This window comes from Nelumbo nucifera, chromosome 6, assembly GCF_055504915.1.
Source record: "Nelumbo nucifera cultivar China Antique chromosome 6, China Antique-T2T, whole genome shotgun sequence".
Taxonomy (NCBI): Eukaryota; Viridiplantae; Streptophyta; class Magnoliopsida; order Proteales; family Nelumbonaceae; genus Nelumbo; species Nelumbo nucifera.
In genome coordinates, this window is record NC_142654.1 from 64,115,157 (window position 1) to 64,138,942 (window position 23,786).

The following is a 23,786-nucleotide window of genomic DNA, read 5'->3' on the forward strand; positions in this document are numbered from 1 at the left end:
ATGGCACAGAAATTCATGGGGCCAACCGCTGGGGCTCCTGAGGTGGGGAGTTGCGGAGTGAATGGGATTCCTGAGATGGGGAGCGGGCTCCGGAGCAATCGGATGTGTTCTTGGACATGATTGCTTTTAGTGTACAGTAGAGGTTTGGGAAATGGCTTTTTGTGTGTTTCCTACAGACAACGTCAATTTGATGTTGTCTATGGACGCAGTTAGATACTCCTTCCAACTGGATGAGGCCGAGGTGGAAGGACGAAGCCGCACACCGAGATCTGCAACTATGTACAGGAAGAGTCAAAGGCCTGAGGAGTTATTCCCCAGGTAGGCACTCCGACACTTAAATCAGTAGAGTAAAAAAGGTTTGACTGGGATGAGCATGTTGAGAAAATGCTAGTTTCGAGCCATAGAGATGGGGCGAAGAGGTGTTAGGTGAGTAGAGAGTTCCAAAAATCCTTTACCTCGAGCGAGGAATACCTATGTATAGTTGAATATCCATGTTCTAGTCGGATAGAACTTATAGGGTTGTCGGGATGAGGTTTTCCGTTGAGGTCTTCAAGGGGTTCCCTCTTCTCCGACGGAATTTTCTACATTGTCCGTATGAGACACTCCTTCCTAGTCATGATCTTCCATTATGCAGTTGGTTCTAATGCGGCCTAAACAGAATAGCCACAGAATCCGTCATGGGACACCCTTGGCCAGCTCGACAATCACGTGTTATTAGTTGCCACATAAGCCAGGAAGTGAGCCAAAAACATGGTCACATAGACAAACATTTTCCTAATAAGTAATAACCAGAAATGCCTATTTGATGTTCACCCGGGAGCAATTTTCTAATAAACGACAATGGTATTAAATACCATGTCTGATTCAAATAAAATTTAATTAATCATCATAAAAATAGTATAAAATATTAATAAAATGCATTAAAATATCATGTTTCATGACCAAAACTAATTGTTTATAAAAAAACAAAACTAATTTTGAGTATTTATTTTAACTCTAAGTTTATTCGAAGTAGAAGGGCAGTCTGTCAGTCACCTTCGATTTTATTAACAGTTATCAAATCAATATAGGGGAGGATCGAGGATGTAGATCATCGTGTACCAAAAACCTATATCAAACCGCGCACAGACTCACCCTATCAACCTAGACCAGACTCTTAACACCAACAAGCCTTAAGGAAAAAAAAGGTACAATAACCCATACATAAGATAAGGATTCTCAAATGCAAGGTGTCAGCCCGCTTGTTGGTAAGTTTCCTTCTCGTCGTTGAGGGGTTTACAGGTTTAAAGGATAAATTATTCGTCCGTTGTATTAAAAACCTCATTTTTGGGGATTAGTAATTAAGCACATACGTTATACATAATTTTTTTTTATATTAATTAATTGAATTTTAGATATATCATAATTAAGATAGAAATTGAAAATTAACAAAAGTAACAACGTGATTAAAAATAAATTTAAATACTTATAGCAAATAATAATAATTATTATTGTTGTTGTTGTTGTTATTAAATTTTGTATTCAATTTCTATCATAAATAAAAATAGCTTTTATTTTAACAATTATATTTATTTAATATGATGAATATATAACATTAGAAATGTTCTTAAATGTTTTCGACAAAATTCCATACATTTTCATTTTTGATGTTCTATCTTTTTTTTAAATATTTATTATTCAATTATGACATCATGGGTTTCTTTGAAAAGTTGGATCATTGACCCACTATCTAGATAAGAAAATATTTTTACTTTTGGATTAATTTTAAATTAGGGAAATTTATAGTTAGAGTCGGTTGAATTGCCTTTTAATGCTAAGTAATTGGAAAATTAAAAAAAAAAGTTTTTAGTTTCTCTCTCTCTCTCTCTCTCTCTCTATCTATCTATCTATCTCTATATATATATACCCTCCCACTCTCTCACTCTCACAGTTGTCTTTTTCTGCTCAACGATTGTGTGATTTGAAAACAAATAAAAATGGTTTTCGGTTTCTGTATTTGCATTCTCTTTATCAATTTCTCTTTCTCTTTCTACCTATTGTTCTCCTTCAATCTCTCTCATTCTCTCTTAATTTCTATTGTTTCCCTCAATTTCTCTCCCACTCCCCTTCTCGTTCTTTTGTTATTTTTCTACACACTTATATGATATTAATTTGACTGTATAAAAGAACATGAAACCAACTTGGTATGATTCAAAAATCATTACACCAATTTGATTAAAATTCAAAAAACACTCTTGGTTGCGAAATTTACACTAACTTGATAGAAATTAATAACTTGATTATACAAGTGTTGGTCCCTTTAGTTCTTTTATACGGTTTAATCAATATTATATAAGTTTGTAAGAAAAAAGAATGAGAGAGGGAGCGGGAAAAAAACTAAGGGTGAAGGAGATATTGATAGAGAGAGAGAGAGAGAATGAGTGAGTGAGTGAGTGAGAAGAATGAGAGAGAACGATAGGTTGAGAGAGTGTATGTGTGGAAAAGAAATAGAAGTTTTGATTTGGCTACAAACCAAAGCTGAGAGAGTGGGAGAGACAGAGGGAGTGGCAAATTGAGACATGACTGTGAGAATGAGAGAGAAGAGAGGGGGATCGAGAGACAGAGGGAGCGGGAGAGAAACTGAAAACCTATGGTCCCATGTTGGCAACAGCCACATAAGCCTCTCGTGACATGGCGGGGGTTTTTATAATTTGAATTGTAGAGCCGGTTGTCAAAGTTTTATTGGTTTCTAGGCCATCCTACAACCTAATTTTAAATGTACAACTCACATTGACTATAATTTTTCCTTTAAACTATATATTTCATTTACATTATATAAATAATTTCTACTTATTACACTTATTTTTGTTCAATATAATGAATGCATAATATTAGAGATGTACCCAATATTATATGTGTGTGTGTGTTTAGCATTAGATATGTGCCCACATTTTTCTCTATATATATTTTTTTTATTTTTTGTGATTCTTTGTTCTATTTTTTTAAATTTTATTATTTGACTATGACATCATTTCATTTCTAGGTAGATCTTAAATCTGGCATTCCATTTTCATCATTAATAAAAATACTTATGACATTTCATACTTATTTATTTTAATTTTTTATTATTTAATTATCACATTATTTATTAATTTATTTTGACCCCAAATATTGGTTGAATTGCTTGCCCACCACCAGAAGGGAAGATTTTTTTTTTGTTTTCAAATTACTTTTCAAAATATTTACTTTTCTATACTATTAAAATTAATATTGTGGATTTAACTACAAGAATTTAATGATGAGAAAAATATATCTAAAATGTAGGATTTAATGAAAGAGAATATAAAAATATTTTTATATCTAATTGATTTTAAATTTTACATTCCATTTCCATCATTAATAAAAACATTTGTTATTTATCATACTTATTATTGTTTAATATGTATGTTAAAAATGTTCCTACTTTTTTTTAATTTCTATTTTTTATTATATCTATTTTTGAATTTTATTATTTAATTATGGCAACATGGATTAACTCATTTGACCCAAAATGGTTTAATTTCTGACCACTAGGTAGATGAAAACACTATTTTTCTAGGTAGATTTTAAAAGTATAAGCATTTATGTTATTGGAATTATTGATTTATTAAGTATGGATTTAATTAATTGAACTTAATGATGAGAAGAAACAAAGATGACTTAAATATATGATTCAATGAACAAGAATGCAAGCTAATAACTTAAATGTTGGATTTAATGGGAGGGAATCGAATGCTTGAATATCTTAAAATTTCCTCTTTTGGACTCATTTAATATGAATAACCAATTACCCTATTTGCCCTCATTTTATCAATAAATTTAAGTATAGAGGGGTAAATTTTGTCCTCAAAAAATTCCAGAAATATTCTTGAGGTCATTCGCACTTTTTAAAGTAGCATAGGTGTGATGAATTGAATTATAGGCATAAAATCACTATTTGAATTCCTTTCATGGAATATAAATTTTAAGTATATATGAGCTATATATTTAAATCAAATAGTGGTGGATCCATGTTTGATCCAATTTCAAAGGGATCAAATTTGGATCATCCTTAATGGGACCAAATTTTAATTTAAATTAGGACAATTGGATCAATCACCCAAATTGGTTAGACTTAATAATCGAATGTGAATGCAAATCTAGATATTTCACAATCAAACGTGGATGTAGATGATTTGGATCCAATTCGTTTACAGCCCTATTACCCATATTATGTGTGGGTTTGGTGTAGACCTCAATTAGACCTAGCTCAAAAGAAAATATTTACTTGAGTTAAAATTTATTTTTAAGTGATTTAACAATTTATGATATTTTTATTAATTAATTTTTAAACTATTATTTGTTTGTGGATCTGATGTGAATCCGGGCTTGGAACAGATTGAAATGATCACTAGTAAATAAATTGCTTTTGCTTTATTAGATTAATGGGGAGGGGAGATGGAACAACATTAAAAAGGAAAAAAAAAAGATAACTAAGAAAGGAAAAAGAGTAAGCAATTTAATAGATTAGTTGAGAGGGGAAAAAATTAATGGAATGAATTATTGGAGGAGAGTCAATGGAATGACTAATGAGGAGAGATAATCAAAGGAATTAAGGAGAAAGAGAAGGGAGAGTTAATGGTGAGTCCATGAGAGATAAATTTGATTGGCTATTTGAATAATTTTGTTCAATTTTAAAATTAAAAATTCAAGAAAAAGACTAAATAGATGAATATAGGGGAGAAAGGAGAGCCATGGAGACATGGTACACCCAATATTAATATATATATAAATATAGACATATAGATAGTACCCAAAAAAATGTGGCGCATATACCAATATTAAGGAAATTGTGTGGTCACAATTCATTCCCACATCATATAATTTTCACACATTAGCATTTGTTAAAAAATTATGTATTTATATTATCCTAAAAGAAGTAACAATAATAATAATAAAAATAACCACTTTATAATCAAGAAGACTACTAAAAACGAGAACATTGTTATAACTATGTTCATTTTAGACTTGAGATATTATCTTATAATTATAATATTAAAATTAGAGTTGTAAAGAATTGTAACATTATAATTATTATCATATATAATAATAAGAATAAAATATAGGCGTCATGATACCTTTTCCTTTTAGTTAATCATAGAGTCTTTGATTCATAACTTTCAGATTCCCAACCCCACAACTGCTTTATTCCAACATGACGAAGCTACAGTTGAATTAGTCCTCCCTGCCTCCATTATGATTATGTCTACACTGTGACGTCATGTGCCCGATGCACGAATTTACTCAGTCACGGCCGGTTGGTTTGACGGGTCCGGATCTCCGTCTGCCAACAAAATACGTTCCATCGTCCTACCAACATCGCATGTTTTATACATGGCAGGTCGGTCCCAATCTCATGATATGTGTGCGTTGGATCATGTTTCAATGGTGTCGAAATGTTTTGATCGCATGAGATTTTTAATTTGTTTGATTGTATTCAATGTTTATTTTAATTTGTTTGACTGAATTGATTATCCATTGCTGGTAAGACTGGTGCTAATTCAAAGGAGTTGCATAACACGCACGAGCTCAAAGAATTTAACCAAGATTTGGTCTGCCTCAAATTTTCAAAACAAAATTCTTAACACCTCAAATTTTATACCAAGAACGAAAGACCCAACGACAATAACAACGTAATGAACCAAATTGCTGGGTACTGAGTCAGGATTTATTTAGTTTAATTTTGGATTGGGTTAGGATTGATCCCTTGATCCCTTCAGGAATTTATAATCTGTATATAGTAGTAGATTCAACTATAGATAAGATTGCAACTCGGGTTAGATAAAAAAGTTAAATTAGAATTGACCAAATCTGGAAGGATGGATCGTCTTGACCAAAAAGAAAAAAACGGTCAAAATCATTATTTGGATCGATGGTTTGACAATTTGGGTCAGCAGTTCATTGACCAAATTAACAGTTTTTGACAAAAAAAAAAGATTTTAGAGAAAAACGGAACCAGTCATCCCGGTTTTTCCGGTCCAACCTTCCAATCTAATCCGGATTTGAAAATCCTAACATCAAATATTTATTTATTTTTGACCTTTGACTTCATAATAAATCTAAATTAGAATTGAGCCATACATTTTTCCTATTTTCTTTTAACACACGCGAAGGTGTGAGGGGCATTCGTAATTTGGGACCACCGCATTGTCTTTGTTGCTTTTGCTTACACCTTTTCAAACCAAACCATATAAAATCATGATTCTCACACTATCTGCCAATTTTTTTCTTCGGAATATGTTTTGCTTTTTTCTTTTTGACTATAAATAGAATTCAAAATATTCTTCTTGTAGGCTTTATTTGTTAATTTTTGCTACAATACCAAATTACCAGTAGTTTTCTTTTCCACGGTGTTGTTTTTGCTACAATACCAAATTACTACTCCTCTCGCCCAGCAGAGTCAAGATTTCATTCAAATTCTTCCTTCAACCATTTCTAGATGTTTGATTTTTCTTCAGAAGTGATTAAAAGAACCTCCCAATTGAATTCCTCGATTTATAATCCGAGTCCAGTAAAGAATCTGGACGGGTTCGGTCATAACTCATAAATGCAAGTCTGGTACCCTCAGCCCATGTGTTCAAAACCTGGCAATTGACTTCCAGAGTTCATCATGGTTTCGTTCTAGTTTCCAAATGAAGAGAGTCCGACCAATAAAATAAAGCTAGGGAAGAATGAAAACGGGCTAGAGAAGATATATCTTCCGTACCTCTAGCCCAATTACCATGGCCAGGCCATTACCCATGAGGCCAACCTTTCTGTTGAAGCCCACCACAAAGTGCAACTAGTAAATTTAGGCCTTGGCAATGTATTTGGTCAAACTTCTACCACTGCAAACCTAGGGAGCCGCGAGTTGAAGCTACACAAGTGGATGGTTGTCTCCAATGATTCTAATCTCGGGCCACTCTTTTCTGTTAGTATTTTCGAAACGTGTTTTCTAGAATAATCATTTTCATTTCTCTGTAAGATGGAATTTAATCAGATTTTACAACAACTATCTAATTTCTCTTGTCTAATTTTTTAGAAGAACCGTGTCTATGGCTGGTTTGGTAGTATTTTCGAACCATGTTTTCTAAAATAACCATATTCATTTCTCTGTAAAACAAGAGGCATTACATTTGAGAGAGAGTAGGGGCCATTTGACAACAGTTAACTTTGTCTTTTAGTGAATTAAGGAGGTTGTGAACTCTTTAATGGATGAAACTGAAATTTCTTACAAATAAGGATCGCTTTGTAGCCACTACTGCTTGCAGTTATTGTTGCTTCGTAGCATGTTGGGCTTTTTTTTATTGTATGTTTTGTTTTGATCCTTAAGTAATCAAGGATTAGGTGGTGACAACATGAAGACATCATTATGACATGACACTCGTTTAATTTTATACTTAATGGGGATAGATTTGTAGAACTGATGTTAAGAAATTGCTTCTGTATCCAAACATTATTTCTATTTTTGTAGAACAAAAATCTGTTCTCGAATAACAATTTGCCAAACACCTATGTCATTCTTGGAGAGCAAGAAATAAAGTTCTTGTTCTAGCACAGGAATTTATAAAAGAATAGAAACAAATGCAAATGTTGCCAAACAGGGCCTTGGTCTCTCTCCATGAATGCAGATCTGTTCCTTACACAACACTCCTCACACCAACCTTACAACAGAGTTTATATTTGATCCTCACAGAACATGCCTCACATCAACCTTACAAGATATTATCATTCATGCGAAGATGTCTCCCAATGCGTTCTGAGGTGCTCTCCGTGAGGAACAAATCCGAACTCCTCACAACACATCCCACTACACATTAGGAATACTACTCATACTGTATTGTTGTTATTAATGGGAGATATTTTCAATATGCAATGGAATGTGTGTTATGAGGTCAGTGTGAGGTGTACTCGAGCGAGTAGCAAATCCTAATTCTCTGTCCACCATTACAACACACAAATTTTGATCTTTCCATTCCAGCATGTGATGAGTATTACATTTCCAGAGTTGAGACACATGGCAAAGTCATCAAATAGTCTGATATAGGGGTGAGCATTATTCAGTTAAAACCGAAAAACCAAACCAAAAACTTCGGTTTCAATTTTTTCGGTTCGGTCTTTTCGATTTTTTATTAAATCAGTTCAGATAATTCGGTTTTTGACTAATTCGGTTTTCGATTTTCAGTTTTTAGAATTAGAAATTTGGTTAACCAAACTTTCTATTATTATATGTAATATATATAATATATTATATATTTATATATTAATATATAATATAATAAAATTTGATTTCATAATATATATAATATATATTATATGTTATTATCAAGGTTCAAAGTATCGATACATCCCTGTGTATCAGTAGGGGCGTATCGGTACTAAAAATTAACTGCTTAATGTTTTTCTTTTTAGTTTTTGTTTTCAAAACTTGATTTCTAGAAATGTTTTTTAAATCTTATTTTATTGAAATAAATGGGGGTCCAAAAACACCTGTAAATAGGTGTATCGAGACCAAAAGATACGATACGATATGCCCGATATGGGGCGTATCGTATCAATATTTTGAACCTTGGTTATAATATATAATAAAGTATATATTAGTCAAATTCGGTTTTAACCGAAATAACATAAAATTTTAGTTTCGGTTATTTTGTTTTTTCTATATTTCAGTTTTGGTTCGGTTTTAATTTTTTTAGTTTAGTTCTTAAAATTTTAATTTATTTGATTTGGTTTTTAACCGAATAAACTGAATGCTCGCCCCTAATCTGATGTATCATCTCTACCTATTCTCCTAATCCATTTGATTCAGATAGAAATTAAAATGGGATTTCATTCCTAAACAAGGGGAAGAAATGATCATTCCGTCAAATGGAATAACATCATTCAAATACCAAAACAAAAAAAAAGAGAGAGACGTTAGATTAAACCCTAAAAAGTCGAGAGGAGGGTCCAAAGTGTAGTTGAAATTGTCTTAATCTATTATTGTCATAATTACCAACTGATTGGAATGAATAAGGGAATTATATGACCCATCAATACATGTGAGTCCAATCTGATTATCCAAAAATGTAGTCACATCTGGTGAAATGTACATGTCATTGTAATTACTAGGAGTGGGTTCTCACCATCTACAATATACCATCTCCGCCATTACAAGAACCTCAGTCTGCAACATGGCTCTTGCTTCGTTATTTTGATGGAAATATACTTATCCATTACATTTATTTATTTATATTTTTTATTAAAAATAAAATATATGAATTTATTAAATGAGACAATTTTCCAAAGGTGTCCTAATTTTTATGTGCTAATAGGGGTTAATAATTTGTTTGACCAATTCCCCTTTTCCATAGACTACCTGGGCATTAGTCGTGTAGTGAGCTGGACCAAGTTACAAGAGAAAAGATCAAAGAACTCGGGGTGGTTAATCTGGCGAGGTCGCACTGATGCTTAAGTTAATATTGTACTCTGGTTGCGAGCTAAAAGCTTGAATGTAAGTAAGCTAGTGAGCAAGTAATCGCGCGTACCTGAGTCTCGGCGGTTGATGCCCATATATAGTAGGGCCACCGTGGGTCTCGCGAAATGCTCCCGGAATCCTCAACTCGTGACGTAGGGATCTGTTCCGCTTTGGAAGGAGGGTAACGTACCAATTAATAAGGCTTATCGTTTCCCTCCGATTCAGGCGGGGCGAGGACAAAGGCTATAGTTACGCGGTGTGATCCCGAGAAGTTCGGAGACAACTGACGAGCTTCAAGGCTCGATTATGTGGCACCTCAATGTACGTGGGTACCGAGGTGCTCCAACTCCGAAGTGACTGAACACCCGAGGTCCCGCGATCTTGTTGATGTGGCACCACATGCTGATTTGTCGTCTGGCTGACAGACCATATCCATGTGTCCTTTGCTTATTAGGTCAGGCCAAATCTCCCTTCATCAATTTCCCTCCACTCCCCGTGCCAAGGGTCCTAACCCGGTGCGGGGAGTTCATGGTGAGCCCAGGTGGATTTGGCACGACTTCTGAGCGGTTCGGAGGGTGACTCTTTGGTCGGACCTACATGACCCACTTGGCTCAAGGAATACCCCAGATCGCGTACTGGGTACGTGCGGACGTCAATTCGCACGCTCAACCGATTTTGATCTCGGGTGGCGTGCAATCGGTTTTCATGGGATCCGTCGGATTGTGTAGATCTCTATTGTTGAGTACCGGTCGTAATGGCTATAAATAAGGGCCAGAGGGGCCCATTTTTCTCGCCATACATTGCGTGCTCAAGTTTGTTGAGGTCGCGCTTCAGTCTTCCGGGTCGGTGTTAGTTCCCCTTGCGCCTGAGGTCGTTTTGCTTCCTTCGATCTTCTTGGTGAATTCGTCTTTCTTTGTTTCCATTTCTTGTTGTCTTTTTCCTCTAGTTCGGTATGTCTAGCATTAGCACGGGTAGCCTATTTGACTAGAGTGAAGAGTCTGTCGGGGTCGAGATGGGGGTCTCGGCGCAGGTCGCGAGGTCTCACCCTGCCAAGTTGAATGCCTCAGTGTGGGGTTCAGACTCCAACCCGTCCGAAGCAGACACACTTTGGTAGGAGCGCGAGGCTTTCGGTGAGGGGGCCTCCACTTAATGCCGGACTCTAGGACCAGACAACTTCGGTCCTTCCACAATGACGATTGACAGACTCCTGTCCCTAGTAGCTTGGTACAAGCTGTCCGACAACCTTGTATATAGTATTCCCTTAGGAAGGTTTCCCTGGGACCATGGTCACGACGAGATCGTGGTGTTTTAGGAGCAGCTCGTAGCTGGGCTGTGCTTCCCACTTCACCCCTTTATCATCGAGGTCGTCAAATTTTTTGATATCGCCATAGATCAGTTTCACCCCAACTCAATCTACAACATTGTAGGTACCATCTCCCTTTTTCACAACTATAACCGACCCTTGACCCTCGACATTTTTTCTTCGATCTACTCTACCAAAAAGAACTCTACCTGTGTTCTCCTGGAAAATAGGCAAAGCTACTACATGTCTCCCCGTCCTGGTTACAAGATTTTGTACGACCTCCCCAGCAAAGTCCCGACCTAGAAGAAATGCTACTTCGTGGTTCGGAATAAAGTGGGGTGGCTATGTTTGACTCACTAGAGGCCTGCCATTCAGGACCCCGGCATCAAGTTGGACAAAGAGACACAGGAGGAAGTCTGTTCTTGGGCGAAGCTCGGGTTGAAGTTCGAGAACTTCGTGCCTGAAGAAAATCTCATACAAGCCAAGCTAAGTCCTCCTGGTAGGTCACCATCTTGGTGCACACACTTGTTTTCTTCTTTGCAGCTTGTCTTAATCTTGTGACTAATCTATTCATTACCTCTTATAGGAGCCATGGCTGATATCCCTACTACCGAGCTCTTCGGTAGCATGAAGAGAGGGAAGAAGAGGAAGGCCTCCAAGAAGGCTCGTCCCCATGGGGCCGCCACCACATCCAACATCGACACTGCTGCCACCGAGCATCTTCCTGTTGTCGAGCATCCTCCAGTTATTGACTTGGTCGAGGAAGACCAAGGTAGGGCTTCTCCACCTCACCTACCCGAGGAGGCTCCAGAGTCCGAGCCCCAGTCCACTCAGAAGGCCACCCCTTCGGGGGATGACTCCTCCCAGGCAGCTCGGAGCATTTTGAACCCGAAACTCGACCTCCTCAAGAGTAAGGATGCAGTCTTTGTCGAGGAGGTCATGCAATGGGCCGATCTACCGGTGGCTTAGCTCGGGGTAGAGCGGCTACTCACTGTATGGTGGTATGTATCTGATCTTTGGACGGTGCTCTTTATCACTTTTTCTTGGTACTTAGATTTTGTTTCTTCCTTGGTTGGTGAACTCCGCAATTCATGCTCTAGCTTGCTAATTTGAGGTGCTTTTGAAGTGGGCCTTGTAGGCTGAAGAATCCTCCTGGAGCATTCATCACAAATTGAACTTAGCTTGTGGCGAAATTCATAAGCTGAGGAAGGATGCACGAGCTCAAAAGGAATTGATCGTGTTGTTGAGGGAAGAGAAGAAGAAGCTCAAGGAGGAGAGGGAGGCTCTCGAAAGGGAGAAGGAGAACCTCAAAGAACTCGTGAGGGAGCGTATGAAGATTTTTGACAACGCGATCAAGGATGCCAAGGTCCAGGCCGTCGAGGAGAATAAGTCTTTGGAGGAGCAACGCAAATTACTGATCGAGACCGGCATAGCGGCATATCGCAAGGGCTTCAAGCTTAGAAGGTGGTTGACACGACGTGAGTTCCCCAAGCTCGACCTCAGCACTATCACCACATCCAGAGTCACCAAGGAGATGGCCGGAGAGACTGCTAAGGGCCCGCACTCCGAGGAGGAGAGTGAAGACGACCTCCTCAGTGAAGAGACAATGGAGGAGAAAGATGGAGACGCTATTGCCGAGGACTGTTAGAGACCGACCAGCCTGCTGGAGTTACTGTTTGGGATGAGGAGCCCCACATCGACTGATGCTTATCTACCTCTTTTCTTGGACCCCCCCGGTACAGATATGATGTCTCAAGCCTCCGAGCTCGACTGAATAGACGTAACTCTTTTTTTTTTTACATGTACTTCGAACTCCTTTTTATTAATACAATGCAGTAGTTTTGAAAATCTTTGTTGTTCAAAATTTTTCAAAGTATGGATTACTCCTGAAGTGCTGAGCTGACGAACTAGGCCCGAGTAGGGGTAACCCAATCTCAATGTATGCCGAAGTGAACAGACACTATAAGGTATATGCCCGACCTGCCTGCGCATGAGCTACTTGTTTGCCCATGCTGAAGCGACTGGGTTGTTGGTTGCCTATGCCGAAGCGACTAGGTCTTAGGTTGCCCATGCTAAAGAGGCGACTGGTCTTAGCACGCCTATGCCGAGGAGGCGACTGTGACTTATCTGCCCAAGCCGAAGAGGCGACTACGACTTATCTGCCCATGCCGAAGTGGCGACTGAGACTTATATTGTGTCGAGGTTAGCTCGACACCATAGCCCTTTGGCTCTGGGAGTGATTTACAGTCCTCTCTCCAGCTCGATGTCCTTTTGACCAGCTCGGTGGTCTTGTGGACTTAGAAAGTTTTTTAGTCATATTGGAGTCGCAAGTTCATATAAAATGCCTCCTCAAGTTGGCAATGTTCAAAGCTCGAAGTACTTGTTTCCCTTCCATAGTTTCGAGCTCATATGTGCCCCCTCCAAACACTCATCTCACCCGGTATGGACCCTCCCAATTCGGTCTGAGCTTACCTATGCCGGGCTCAGGTACCATTACCTTGCGGAGCAGCAGGTCACCAACTCGAAACTGTCATCTTCTAACTCGGGCATTATAATACTGAGCTACCCGCTACTGGTAGGCCGTAGCCCGGATATAGGTCAGGTCTAGTACTTCTTCGATCAGGTCCAAATTGGTCCGGAGCTCATCGTCGTTCGCCTCTTCGTCGTACGCTTCGAAACGCAGCGCTGGTACTTCGATATCTGCCAGAATCACGACCTCCATTCCATACATCAAGTTGAAGGGCGTTTCACCGGTTGCAATCTTGATGGTAGTCCTATAGGCCCAAAGGACACTGGGCAGCTCATTCACCCACAACCCTTTAGCTCGTGCTAAGTGAACTTTCAGTCTGCGGAGGATGGCCATGTTCGTCACTTCGGCCTGTCCGTTCGCCTGCGGGTGTGCCATCGAAGTGAAGTTTTGCTGAATCCCCATCTCGGCACACTAGTTCTGGAACTTGATGTCTTCAAACTACTTCCCATTGTCCAAGATTAGCACCTTGGGTAGTTCGAAACGACACACAATGTTCTTCCAAAAGAAGTTCTGCATGTTCTGAGCTGTAATATTCACTAACAGCTCAACTTCCACCCACTTTGAGAAGTAGTCCACCGCTACAACCAAGAATTTCATTTGCCCGATTGCCGGCAGAAATGGTTCGAGGATGTCAATCCTCCACTACATGAAAGGCCACGGGCTGGTCCGGTACTTTAGATCGATAGTGGGTTGATGGAGGATGTTGGCATGCCTCTGACATTTGTCGCATTTCTTGACGAGCTTGAGTGTGTATGCCTACATGGTGGGCCAGTAGTAGCCCTGTCTAAGTGATTTTTGGGCAAGCGCTCTACCCCCCAAGTGTCTTCCGCATAGTCCTTCATGGATGTCGTGAAACACTAATTCGACTTCTAAAGGTCGAAAGCAACGTAGGTAGGGGAGCGTAAAGGACCTCTTGTACAGCCGTCCGTCAATAAGGATGTACCAAGCTGATTGACACTCTACCCTCCGAGCAGCATTGCGTTCTGCGGGTAGCGTCCCGTGGAGCAGATAACCAACGAGCGGGTCAATCCAGCTCGGTTCTACTTGCAACACGGGAGCGACCTCTTCTGCACCCTCAAGAATGCTGGGCTGAGGCAAGACTTCTACGTATACAGTCTGCATTGTGCTGTCGCTAGTGCTTGCTAATCTTGACAGGGCATTGGCCTTAGCATTCTTGGACTTCGGTATTTGCCTAATGAACCATGAATGGAAGCACGAAAAGATTTTCCTAACCTTGGCGAGATAAGCTTCCATGGTTGAATCACGAGCTTCGTAGTCGTCGTTGACTTGGTTTACTACTAACTGAGAGTCGCTGCACACGACGAGGTGTTTTACACCCATTTCCTTCGCTAGACTTAGCCCGACAATCAGTGATTCATACTCCGCTTCATTGTTCGACGTCTTGAATCTGAACCAGAGAGCATATTCCACCTTCACATCGCTCAGGCCTTACAATATCAATCTAGCACCACTTCCTCGCTAGTTAGACGAGCCGTCTACGTGAAGGACCTAGGGCTCCTCGTCCCCAGTCAGTTCAACCCTGACCCGGATCGGTGCCATGCTGGTTGATGCCTCCGACACGTAAGCAGTCTCAATCAACTCAAGGGCTGGCATGTTTAACATACATTCTGCCACGAAGTTCGCCAAGAGTTGGGCTTTGACTGCTAGACGTGGTTCGAACCGGATGTTCTATTCGCTCAGCTCGATGGACCACTTCGCTAACCTACTTGACACCTCAGGTTTTAGCAAAATGTGCCTTAGAGGTCTGTTGGTGAGGACGACAATTGTATGGGCTTGGAAGTACGGACGTAGTTTTCGGGCTGCTACCACTTGCACGTATGCTAACTTCTTGATGTCGGAATACTTTGTCTCTGCATCCTGCAAAACTTTACTTACATAGTAGACAGGTCGTTGGACCCGGCCTACTTCTCTGATTAGTACCGACATGACCACCACGTCACTCGTTGAGAGGTACAGCTTCAGCTCGTCACCTTCCTTAGGTCGGGTCAGAACCTATGCGGTACTTAGGCAGTTTTTCAGCTCATCAAACGCGAGCTGACACTCTTTGGTCCATACAAAGTCTTCATTCTTTTTATTGCTTTAAAGAAAGGTAGGCACCGACCCACCGATTTAGACATAAACCGATTTAGGGCGGCTATCCGGTCTGTTACCTCCTTTATCTTCTGGAACGGTTTCATATCAAATATGACCTTAGCTTTATCAGGGTTGGCTTTGATGCCACTTCGGTTCACTATGTAACCGAGGAATTTGCTTGACGTGACCCCAAAGACACATTTGTTTGGGCTAAGCTTCATGTTAAATTTTCTAAGAATTTGAAAAATAGAATTTAAATCATCAATTAAAGAATTTGAGTACTGGGTCTTCATGACCATGTCATCAACATAACACTCCATTTTATTACCAATCAACGGTTCAAAATTTTTATTTACAAGTCGTTGGAAAGTTGCTTCGGCATTTTTTAAACCAAAGGGCATGACTTTGTAGTAGTACAACCCTAACTCAGTTACAAAAGTGGTCTTGTACTAGTCGTTTATGTCCATCCTAATGTGGTTGTAGCAGGAGTAGGGATCCATAAAGCTCAGCAACTCGTGCCCCGAGGTCGCGTCTACCAAGTGGTCTATCCTAGGAAGGGGGAAGCAGTCCTTCGGGCAAGCTCTGTTCAGGTCGGTATAGTCGACACACATGTACCACTTTCCATTGGCCTTTTTCACCAGCACGGGGTTGGCTAACCAGTTTGGGTAATGAACCACCCTGACGAAGTCTGTAGCGAGGAGTTTCCCAACCTCCTCATCGACTACCCTCCACCGCTCTGGGGCGACGTTGCGTTTTCTTTGTCTAACTGGCCTGACTAAGGGGTTCACATTTAACTTGTGAATAATCACGCTACGGTTGATGTGGGGCATTTCTGTCGCAAAAAAAGCAAAAACATCTAAATTATTAAGTAAAAAACATACTAGTTGTGTTCGGAGCAGTTCATTTATTAGTGCACCGATCAAGAGGGTCTTCGTCGGCTCGGTTTTGGAAACCGGTATATAGACTGTCTCCTCCATCGGGGTAGCTCGCTCCTCAGTGTAGTCTGCTGGTTGCTCTAGTTCAACATCATTCGCCAACTTCACCTTACCTTTCAATGCAGCCATATAGCACTTGCGAGACTCGAGCTAATCGCCTCGTATAACCCCTACTCCATAATTTGTCGGGAACTTCATCGCCAAGTAGTATGTTGATACTATTGCACGTAAGACGTGCTGGATGGGCTGACCTACGATCACGTTATAGGGTGATGGAGTCACGACCACTAGAAAAGTATGCTCGAATCGCACAATGTTTGGCCACGTTCCTGCTTCTACTGGTACCGTGACCCGACCCAGGGGTCTGACTTCTTCGCCGCTGAACCCCATCAAGGGTGTATCTACTGGTTTCAAGTCATTTTTCTTCAACTGTAGCCTGTCTAAGGTTCCTTTAAATAGGATGTCGGCCAAACTACCTAAGTCCACCAAGATCTGCTTCACTTCAAAATCATTTATGATGAGCTTCACTACCAGAGCATCGTCATGAGCATACTGTATCCCACGCACATCGTCATCGGTGAAATAAATGAGCTCTTCCACCCGAGGTTGCTTCGGTGGGTTTTCTGCTTCATGCTCTAGTTCTCTAACTGAGGTCTTCCCCATTATTGTGGTACACCCCGCTACAATGGATCCACTGGTGATCATGTTGATTACCCCGTGGACCGGTCTCTCTTCAGGTAGCTACCAAGGTGGCTACTCGTTCTATCTGCTCGACTCCGGAGCATCTCTCCTTCGATCTCCTTGCCCGTCCCTCTGTTCTTTTTCCTCGTGGAAGATGTACTTCTTCGGGTACCCGCGGCGAATGATCTCTTCGATCTCGTCATGGAGATTCTGACAATTTTCTATACTATGACCATGGTCCCGATGAAAATGACAGTAGACGTTCGGGTTCCTAGTCGTTGGGTCTCCCTGTAGCCTGGATGGCCACTTGATGAAGGAGGAGTCCTTCATTGCCATTAGGATTTCTCCTCGCTTCGCATTGAGGGTGGTATAGGTTGTTCTCTCAACAGGAGGGGTCCTGGACCGCCGATCTGACCTGTAACTCTGGGAGGGGGACTTACTTCTCGAGTTAGGTGACTTACTTCTTCTCGGTGATTTGCTCTTCTTTCTTTTGTGCTTTCCGTTGCTTGTTCATTCTTCTTCTCTTTTCCTTTTCTCTCCCTACTGGCTTTCCGATTTTTGGCCAAGCTCTTCTTCTATGCTTATGAATTTCTCGGCTAATGTAAGAAACTCTATAATGGTCTTCGGTTGATTCACTCCGACGTACCATCTAAACTCATTGTGTGTAACTCCCTTTTGCGTTGTAGTGAGGCCCACTACTGGGTCAGGATCCAATATCTGCAAGTACGTTTCATTGAAACACTTGTGACTTCGAGCACTTCTTACTAGTGATGAAGTGGGCCGTGAACATTTCCACAAACTGTGCCTAACTTTCGGACGAGCCCAGCGTGATGTTCCTGTACCAGGTCTGAGCTAGTCCTTTGAAAGTGGTGGAGAAAGCCACACACATGCACACTTCGTTTGCTCTGGAGAAATGCATCTGAGACTTTAAGGCGTCCACATGGTCATTAGGATCAAAAGTTCCATCGTACCTTTCCAACGGGGGCACCTTGAAGTCCTTCGACATCGGTACTTTTAGTAGTTCGGATGACAGGGGGGAGGGTCTGCTCAACAATGCCGGAGCCAATCATGTAGCCACTGAGCTCACTTCCTCCCTTTCCTTGCTTTGCTCCCATGGTTGATTGTTTTTGGTTGAGGAACGGCGAGTCTTGAGATGTCGTCGCTGCTATTTCTTTACTGGCTTTGCATTGGTGTTGTTGGCTTCAGTATGATCGGGTATTTCGATTCTGGTCTGCTCTCGCTCCTGAACACTATTGCAAGGTGGATGAGGGTTCCTTCCTCCTGCTTCTTCTTGATCGTGAGACCGGTGCTGGCTGTTGCAGGGTACCAAGGGGTCTCGTCTCGAGCCCGCACCTCAAGCCCTAAGCTAGCGATTGTCGAGCCGCGACTCGCGATTCTCAGGCCGTGAGAGTTGTTGCTGACTATTCCTTTCTTGTTGGTTGACCTCGGGCCTATTTTTTGGGTTCCCCCTTTGAGAAACTGGGGTGATGTGTTGACCATTGACCCTAACCCGAGGTGGGGTCCGGTTCCTAGGAGGGACTGGAACCTGTGAGTTTCTCTCACCTCGACGGGGAGATTGATGAATACTTTGATGAGGCTGTTGGTGGCGCGGGTGCTGGTTCTGGACTTGATTCTGGTACTGACCTGGTTGCTAGTTCGGCTGTAGTGGTGGAAACTGCTGCTTGTATTGTTGATAGAAATAGTACTGTTGAAACTGATGCATCTGCTGCATCTGAATCTGTATGGTTCTGACACTCTGAACTAGATCATCAAACTGGAGATGCCCGACCCCAGGAGGAATCACCGAGGATTTAGAGAAAGTGGTGTTTACCAGGATAGCGGGGCGTTTATCTGCTGATTCGTCTGCTGCATCGACACAGTGGGAACCCTTGAGTCAGTGAGGGGGATGGTGAATTGCCCGATAGTCACTGAAGGGCCTTGAGGGAGTGATGTTGGGTGGTCCTGCCCCCCAGTGATGCTCATGTCGATGCCCTTGCTGGTGTTCCTTGAAGATGCCATTGAGAGAGAGTAAGGTGATGGATGAAGTGCAAGGTTGACCTTTTGATCGTTTCCCATAGACGACGCCAATTGATGGTGCATGATCTAGAAGTACCTAGCTGGAAGATTACCTGGGCACTAGTCGCGTAGCAAGTTGGACCAAGCTGCATGAGAAAGGATCAGAGAACTCGGAGTGGTTAACCCAGCGAGGTCGCTTCGATGCTTAAGTTAGTATTGTACTTTGGTTGCTAGCTGAAAGCTTGAATGCAAGTAAGCTAATGAGCAAATAATCGTGCATACCTGAGTCTCAGGGGTTGATGCCCTTATATAGCAGGGCTACCGTGGGTCTCGCGAAACGCTCCTGGAATCCTCAGCCAGTGGCGTAGGGATTCGTTCCGCTTTGGAAGGAGGGTAACGTACTAATTAAAAAGGCTAACCGTTTCCCTCCGAATCGGGCAGGGCGAGGACAAAACCTACAGTTACACTATGTGATCCCGAGAAGTTCGGAGACAACTAGCGAGCTTCTAGGTTCGGTTATGTGGCACCTCGGCGTACGTGGGTACCGAGGTGCTCTGACTCCGAAGTGACCGAGCACCCGAGGTCCCGCGACCTGCTGATGTGGCACCACATGCTGATTTGTCGTTTGGATGACAGGCCACATCCACGTGTCCTTTGCTTATTAGGTCGGGCCAAATCTCCCCTTATCAATTTACAATAGAACTTCTACTACATAACATTAGATAAATTTAGCATCTATACAAATTCCATATAAATTAAGGAACAACTTGAAATAGTAGTATACAAGAAATGGAATATCTTTTAAGCATCAAGTACTAGGCTTAGACGATGATGATAAAGATAGGTAAATTTCATGTCCAATTCAAGATTCATATAATGTTCTATTGTAGTTGTATGGCTCAACATGTATCCTGCCAATAGGTTTTCTCCTCAAAATCATGCATACATCAAACGCTTGCAAATTTAAATTATCAAATGCAATAAAGAGAAGGTGCACATTATGAGTAAATACTCATGCACATCATAGATCTACATCTGCAATGACCATTTTTGCATTACAATGCTATTAGCTAGCAATAACAACCCTGTATTCAATATGAGTAAACAATCCACCATCCCAAACCCAATATGCCAAACCAAAGAAAAAATAGAAAAGGCCTGCTAATTGAAGTATTGACTTCCATAAACCTAGGTTTGTATAAAATAAAAAATGCAATAAATAAATAAACTAGAGTTGGGAGAAATTATATTTGCATTGAGGTGGATCGAATGAAAGAATGCATATCAAATATAATAAGCAAAAAAATGAGTTCTACGTCTAGCCCCATTTTCAACAAAATATTCCATTCTACTTTCACTTCTACGAATATATATATATATATATATATATATAAAAAAAAGAGTTCTTTTTAACCTTGAGGGAAAGTGATTCTGCGAAAATGAGGAGCCCAATGTCGACCTCTGCCAAAAATGAACGAAAAAATTAAACAAATCAGCGGAAATTTTCTAGGTTTGGTGAATATTAATAATAGAAAATTTTCCTTGCAAAACAAAGGGGAAAAATTAATAATAAAAAATGCTTGGCTAGAACAAATCTCCTTCTAATGACTAATCTTCGTTCCTTCTATGTTGTATTTCTGAAAATGTTTGTTGGAATCGAAGACAAATCAATAAAGACAGCTTTACTGTCATAAACAAAACTGGAGGAGTAGTTACTTTTCCAGGTTGCCCTAGTTGTAGTGATAATAACTGTGCAGTGAACTTAGCATAAACATCAGGGACGACCATGTCCCTCTGTGAAATATTAAAGATCTCTAGGACCCTGGCATCAACATAGACCAAGCTGATGCCCTAGTTGCAGTGATGTTTGACTGAAGCCAGCGTTGTCAGAGTAGATTCCTGAATGAAGAAAAAGGAGGAAGTCGTTGTGGCTTGCGGCTGGACTAGATTTTAGGAGGAAGAAGATGTAGTCATTGGAGCCTTCTTGGTTACTTGGCGAAGAAACAATGCTAGAACCAGATGTTTGAATGATGGAGAATGGAGGAAAAAGAGTGAACGAGGGTAAAGAGCAAGGGGTAAAACACTAGGGCTTTCATTTTATCCTTCTACGGGTTAAACATTAAAAAATAAATGGGCTGGTTAAGAAGAACTTAGAATCGACTTCCCAGTTCTTAGGTTGAACTGACTGGTTATATGGTTTTCTCTAATAACTACTATCGGCCTAGGGCTGTCATCAATAGGTAGGGTCTACTTGATAAAACTGACCCAGACCCAAATTTATTACTTTTTTAATAATCTATAAATGTTTCAAAAATTATATTAATTTTATGTCTAAAATGATACATTTGATAGATAAAATATAAGATAATTTTAGTTAAAAACATTAGATTTATTAACATATTATTAGGGTTTTCAACAGGTCGGGTCTGGGTAGAAGTAGAACCACGAACAAAAAATATTATGTACCTAGAACCAAGATTTTAAAAAATGACCTACAACCAAAACCGTTCTGGCCATCGATTTTTTCGTTAGTGGTTCGAACAGATGATCCATTCTGACTTAAAAAAAATTAAAATGAAAAATAACCAAAAAATGTTGAATGGATCGATGGTTTGATCACCTAGCAGGTTGTTGATCAAATCAACAGTTTTTGGCCAAGGACTAGATTAGGGGTGAAACAAAACCATTTTGACCACTGGTTTCTGGGCCACGTTGTCTTACCGTTTGGCTCAACATTGATTCAAAAATAGTGTTTGGAATTAAATCAGACCTAATAGGATCTGTAATTTTAGATTGAGAATCAAACCAATTAGTTCTTGGGACGATCGGATTTGACCTAATGGGGGTGGGTTGGTATTATTGGATAAGGTTGAACCCTACTGGGTCAGTAAGCTTTGAAGTCAACTTTGGTTGGGGTTGCTTGCACATGGGAACATTTAAGGGTCGAATTAGGCTTGAGGAAAACCCACTATTTTCGAATCGTTGTTAACATGTTTGACCCGTTATAGTTTATTTTTTGTTTTAATTTTTTATTTTTATTTTTTAAGTTGGAACGAGCCATCCATTCAAGTTAGATGGTCAAACCGCTGACCCAAAAATAAGTGGCCAGAACGATTTTAATTCCAGATCGTTTTTTAAAACATTGGGAAAACCCATGCCAAACCCAGTTTGTTGACATCACTAGATACAAGCAGTCCTCGAAGGTTAATTAACTAAAAAATGAAAAATAATTAATTAACTAGACAAATAATTAATAATAAAATAAAATTATAAAAATAAAACATTATTATTTAATTAGATATTAATGAATATTTAATTAAAATGAAATTTAATATTCAATAAATTAATAATGCCATTGGCACTGATTTACCCACTATATATTTTCCTTTTTGCAACCAACCCATAGAACATGTAAAGTTTTCACCCATTTATTTATATACCATTGCTATAATTTTTTTAAGAAATATAAATAAATAATATTAATACACAAATATTACAATTCTAATAAATTATAACATGAATAAATTTAAACACCACTTCAATATTCAAAATAACTTTAAATAAAAGTAAGAGTACAATTAATAATTGAATACAAAATTATAAGACACTTAATAAATTAATAAATAATATTAATTACATTTGTAAAACAAAAATAGAAATATCACTTAATAGAATATATTTCTATAATTTTAAACTTAATTAATAAAAAATAAAATCTAAACAATAAAAAAATATTTTTTGTGACGTTTCTCACTCCTTTTTATGATGTTTATTTTTAACGTCGTCAAAAAATGCATTCCCGCCGTAATGTGTATTGGCGGGAAAAACTTATGACAACTAGACATGTTCATGGGCCGGGTGGCCCGATGGGTCGGCCTGGCCCGCCCGGCCCCCGGATGGGCTTGAACAGGTATATGGGCCTGCGGGCTTAACCTCAGGCCAAAAAGCCCAGCCCCAATAAATTTGAGCCAGGCTTGGGATTTGCCAAAATAGCCCAGCCCGGCCCGACCTATAATTAAACCTAAAAACCCTAGTCAAATACCCCTCTTTTTTTCACCTCTTTCCCTTATTTTTCCAGCCGAACCCTTCTTCTCCATATCCTTTTTCCCTTCTTTATATTCTTTTTTAATGTAAATAAATTTTGAATTTATACTCTTTTTTTAATATAAATAAATTCTAATTTATATTGATTATTGAATAGGGAAAATTTCTAATTTTTTTTATTAGGTCGGGCTTTGGGCTCAGGCCTAAATTGTAGGCCCATTGGTCAGGCCGAGCTTGGGCTCGGGCCTAACATATTTCCATTAATGAAGAGTAAAAGCTCAGCCCAAGCCCAACCCAGCACGGCCCATGAACAGGTCTAATGACAACATTTTAGCGATGTTTATTTTTTGGCGTGGAAGCACGGGGTTGGCGGGAAGTGAGCTTCGACGATGCTTAAATAAACGTCATGAAAGCATAAAAAATGTCGCAAATATTATATTCGACAACAGTTAGGCATAACCGTTGCTAAAACTTTCTTTTCTATGAAAATTATTCACAAGATCGTAAAAAGGTTATCTTTTAGTGACGTTTGAACTAAACGTCGTCAAAACATATTTTTTTGTAGTATAGACGCTAGTCATCATTTTTGGGACACTTGGGTGGTGTTTGAAAACACTTTTCAAACCTCTAAAGTCTAAAAATGTTGCTTTTCAAATTTCACCTATGTTTGGATTTGAGTTTGAAAAAATA

General features: G+C 39.8%; 1 protein-coding gene across 1 annotated transcript; it reads right to left on the bottom strand.

Annotated features, from left to right (window-relative positions):
* Window positions 1-16,505: 16,505 nt before the first annotated feature.
* On the bottom strand, window positions 16,506-17,018 carry LOC148791142 (uncharacterized). Its single transcript, XM_088890403.1, has one exon. It carries the CDS (start codon window positions 17,016-17,018, stop codon window positions 16,506-16,508), a length of 513 nt encoding a protein of 170 aa, XP_088746529.1.
* Window positions 17,019-23,786: the final 6,768 nt, after the last annotated feature.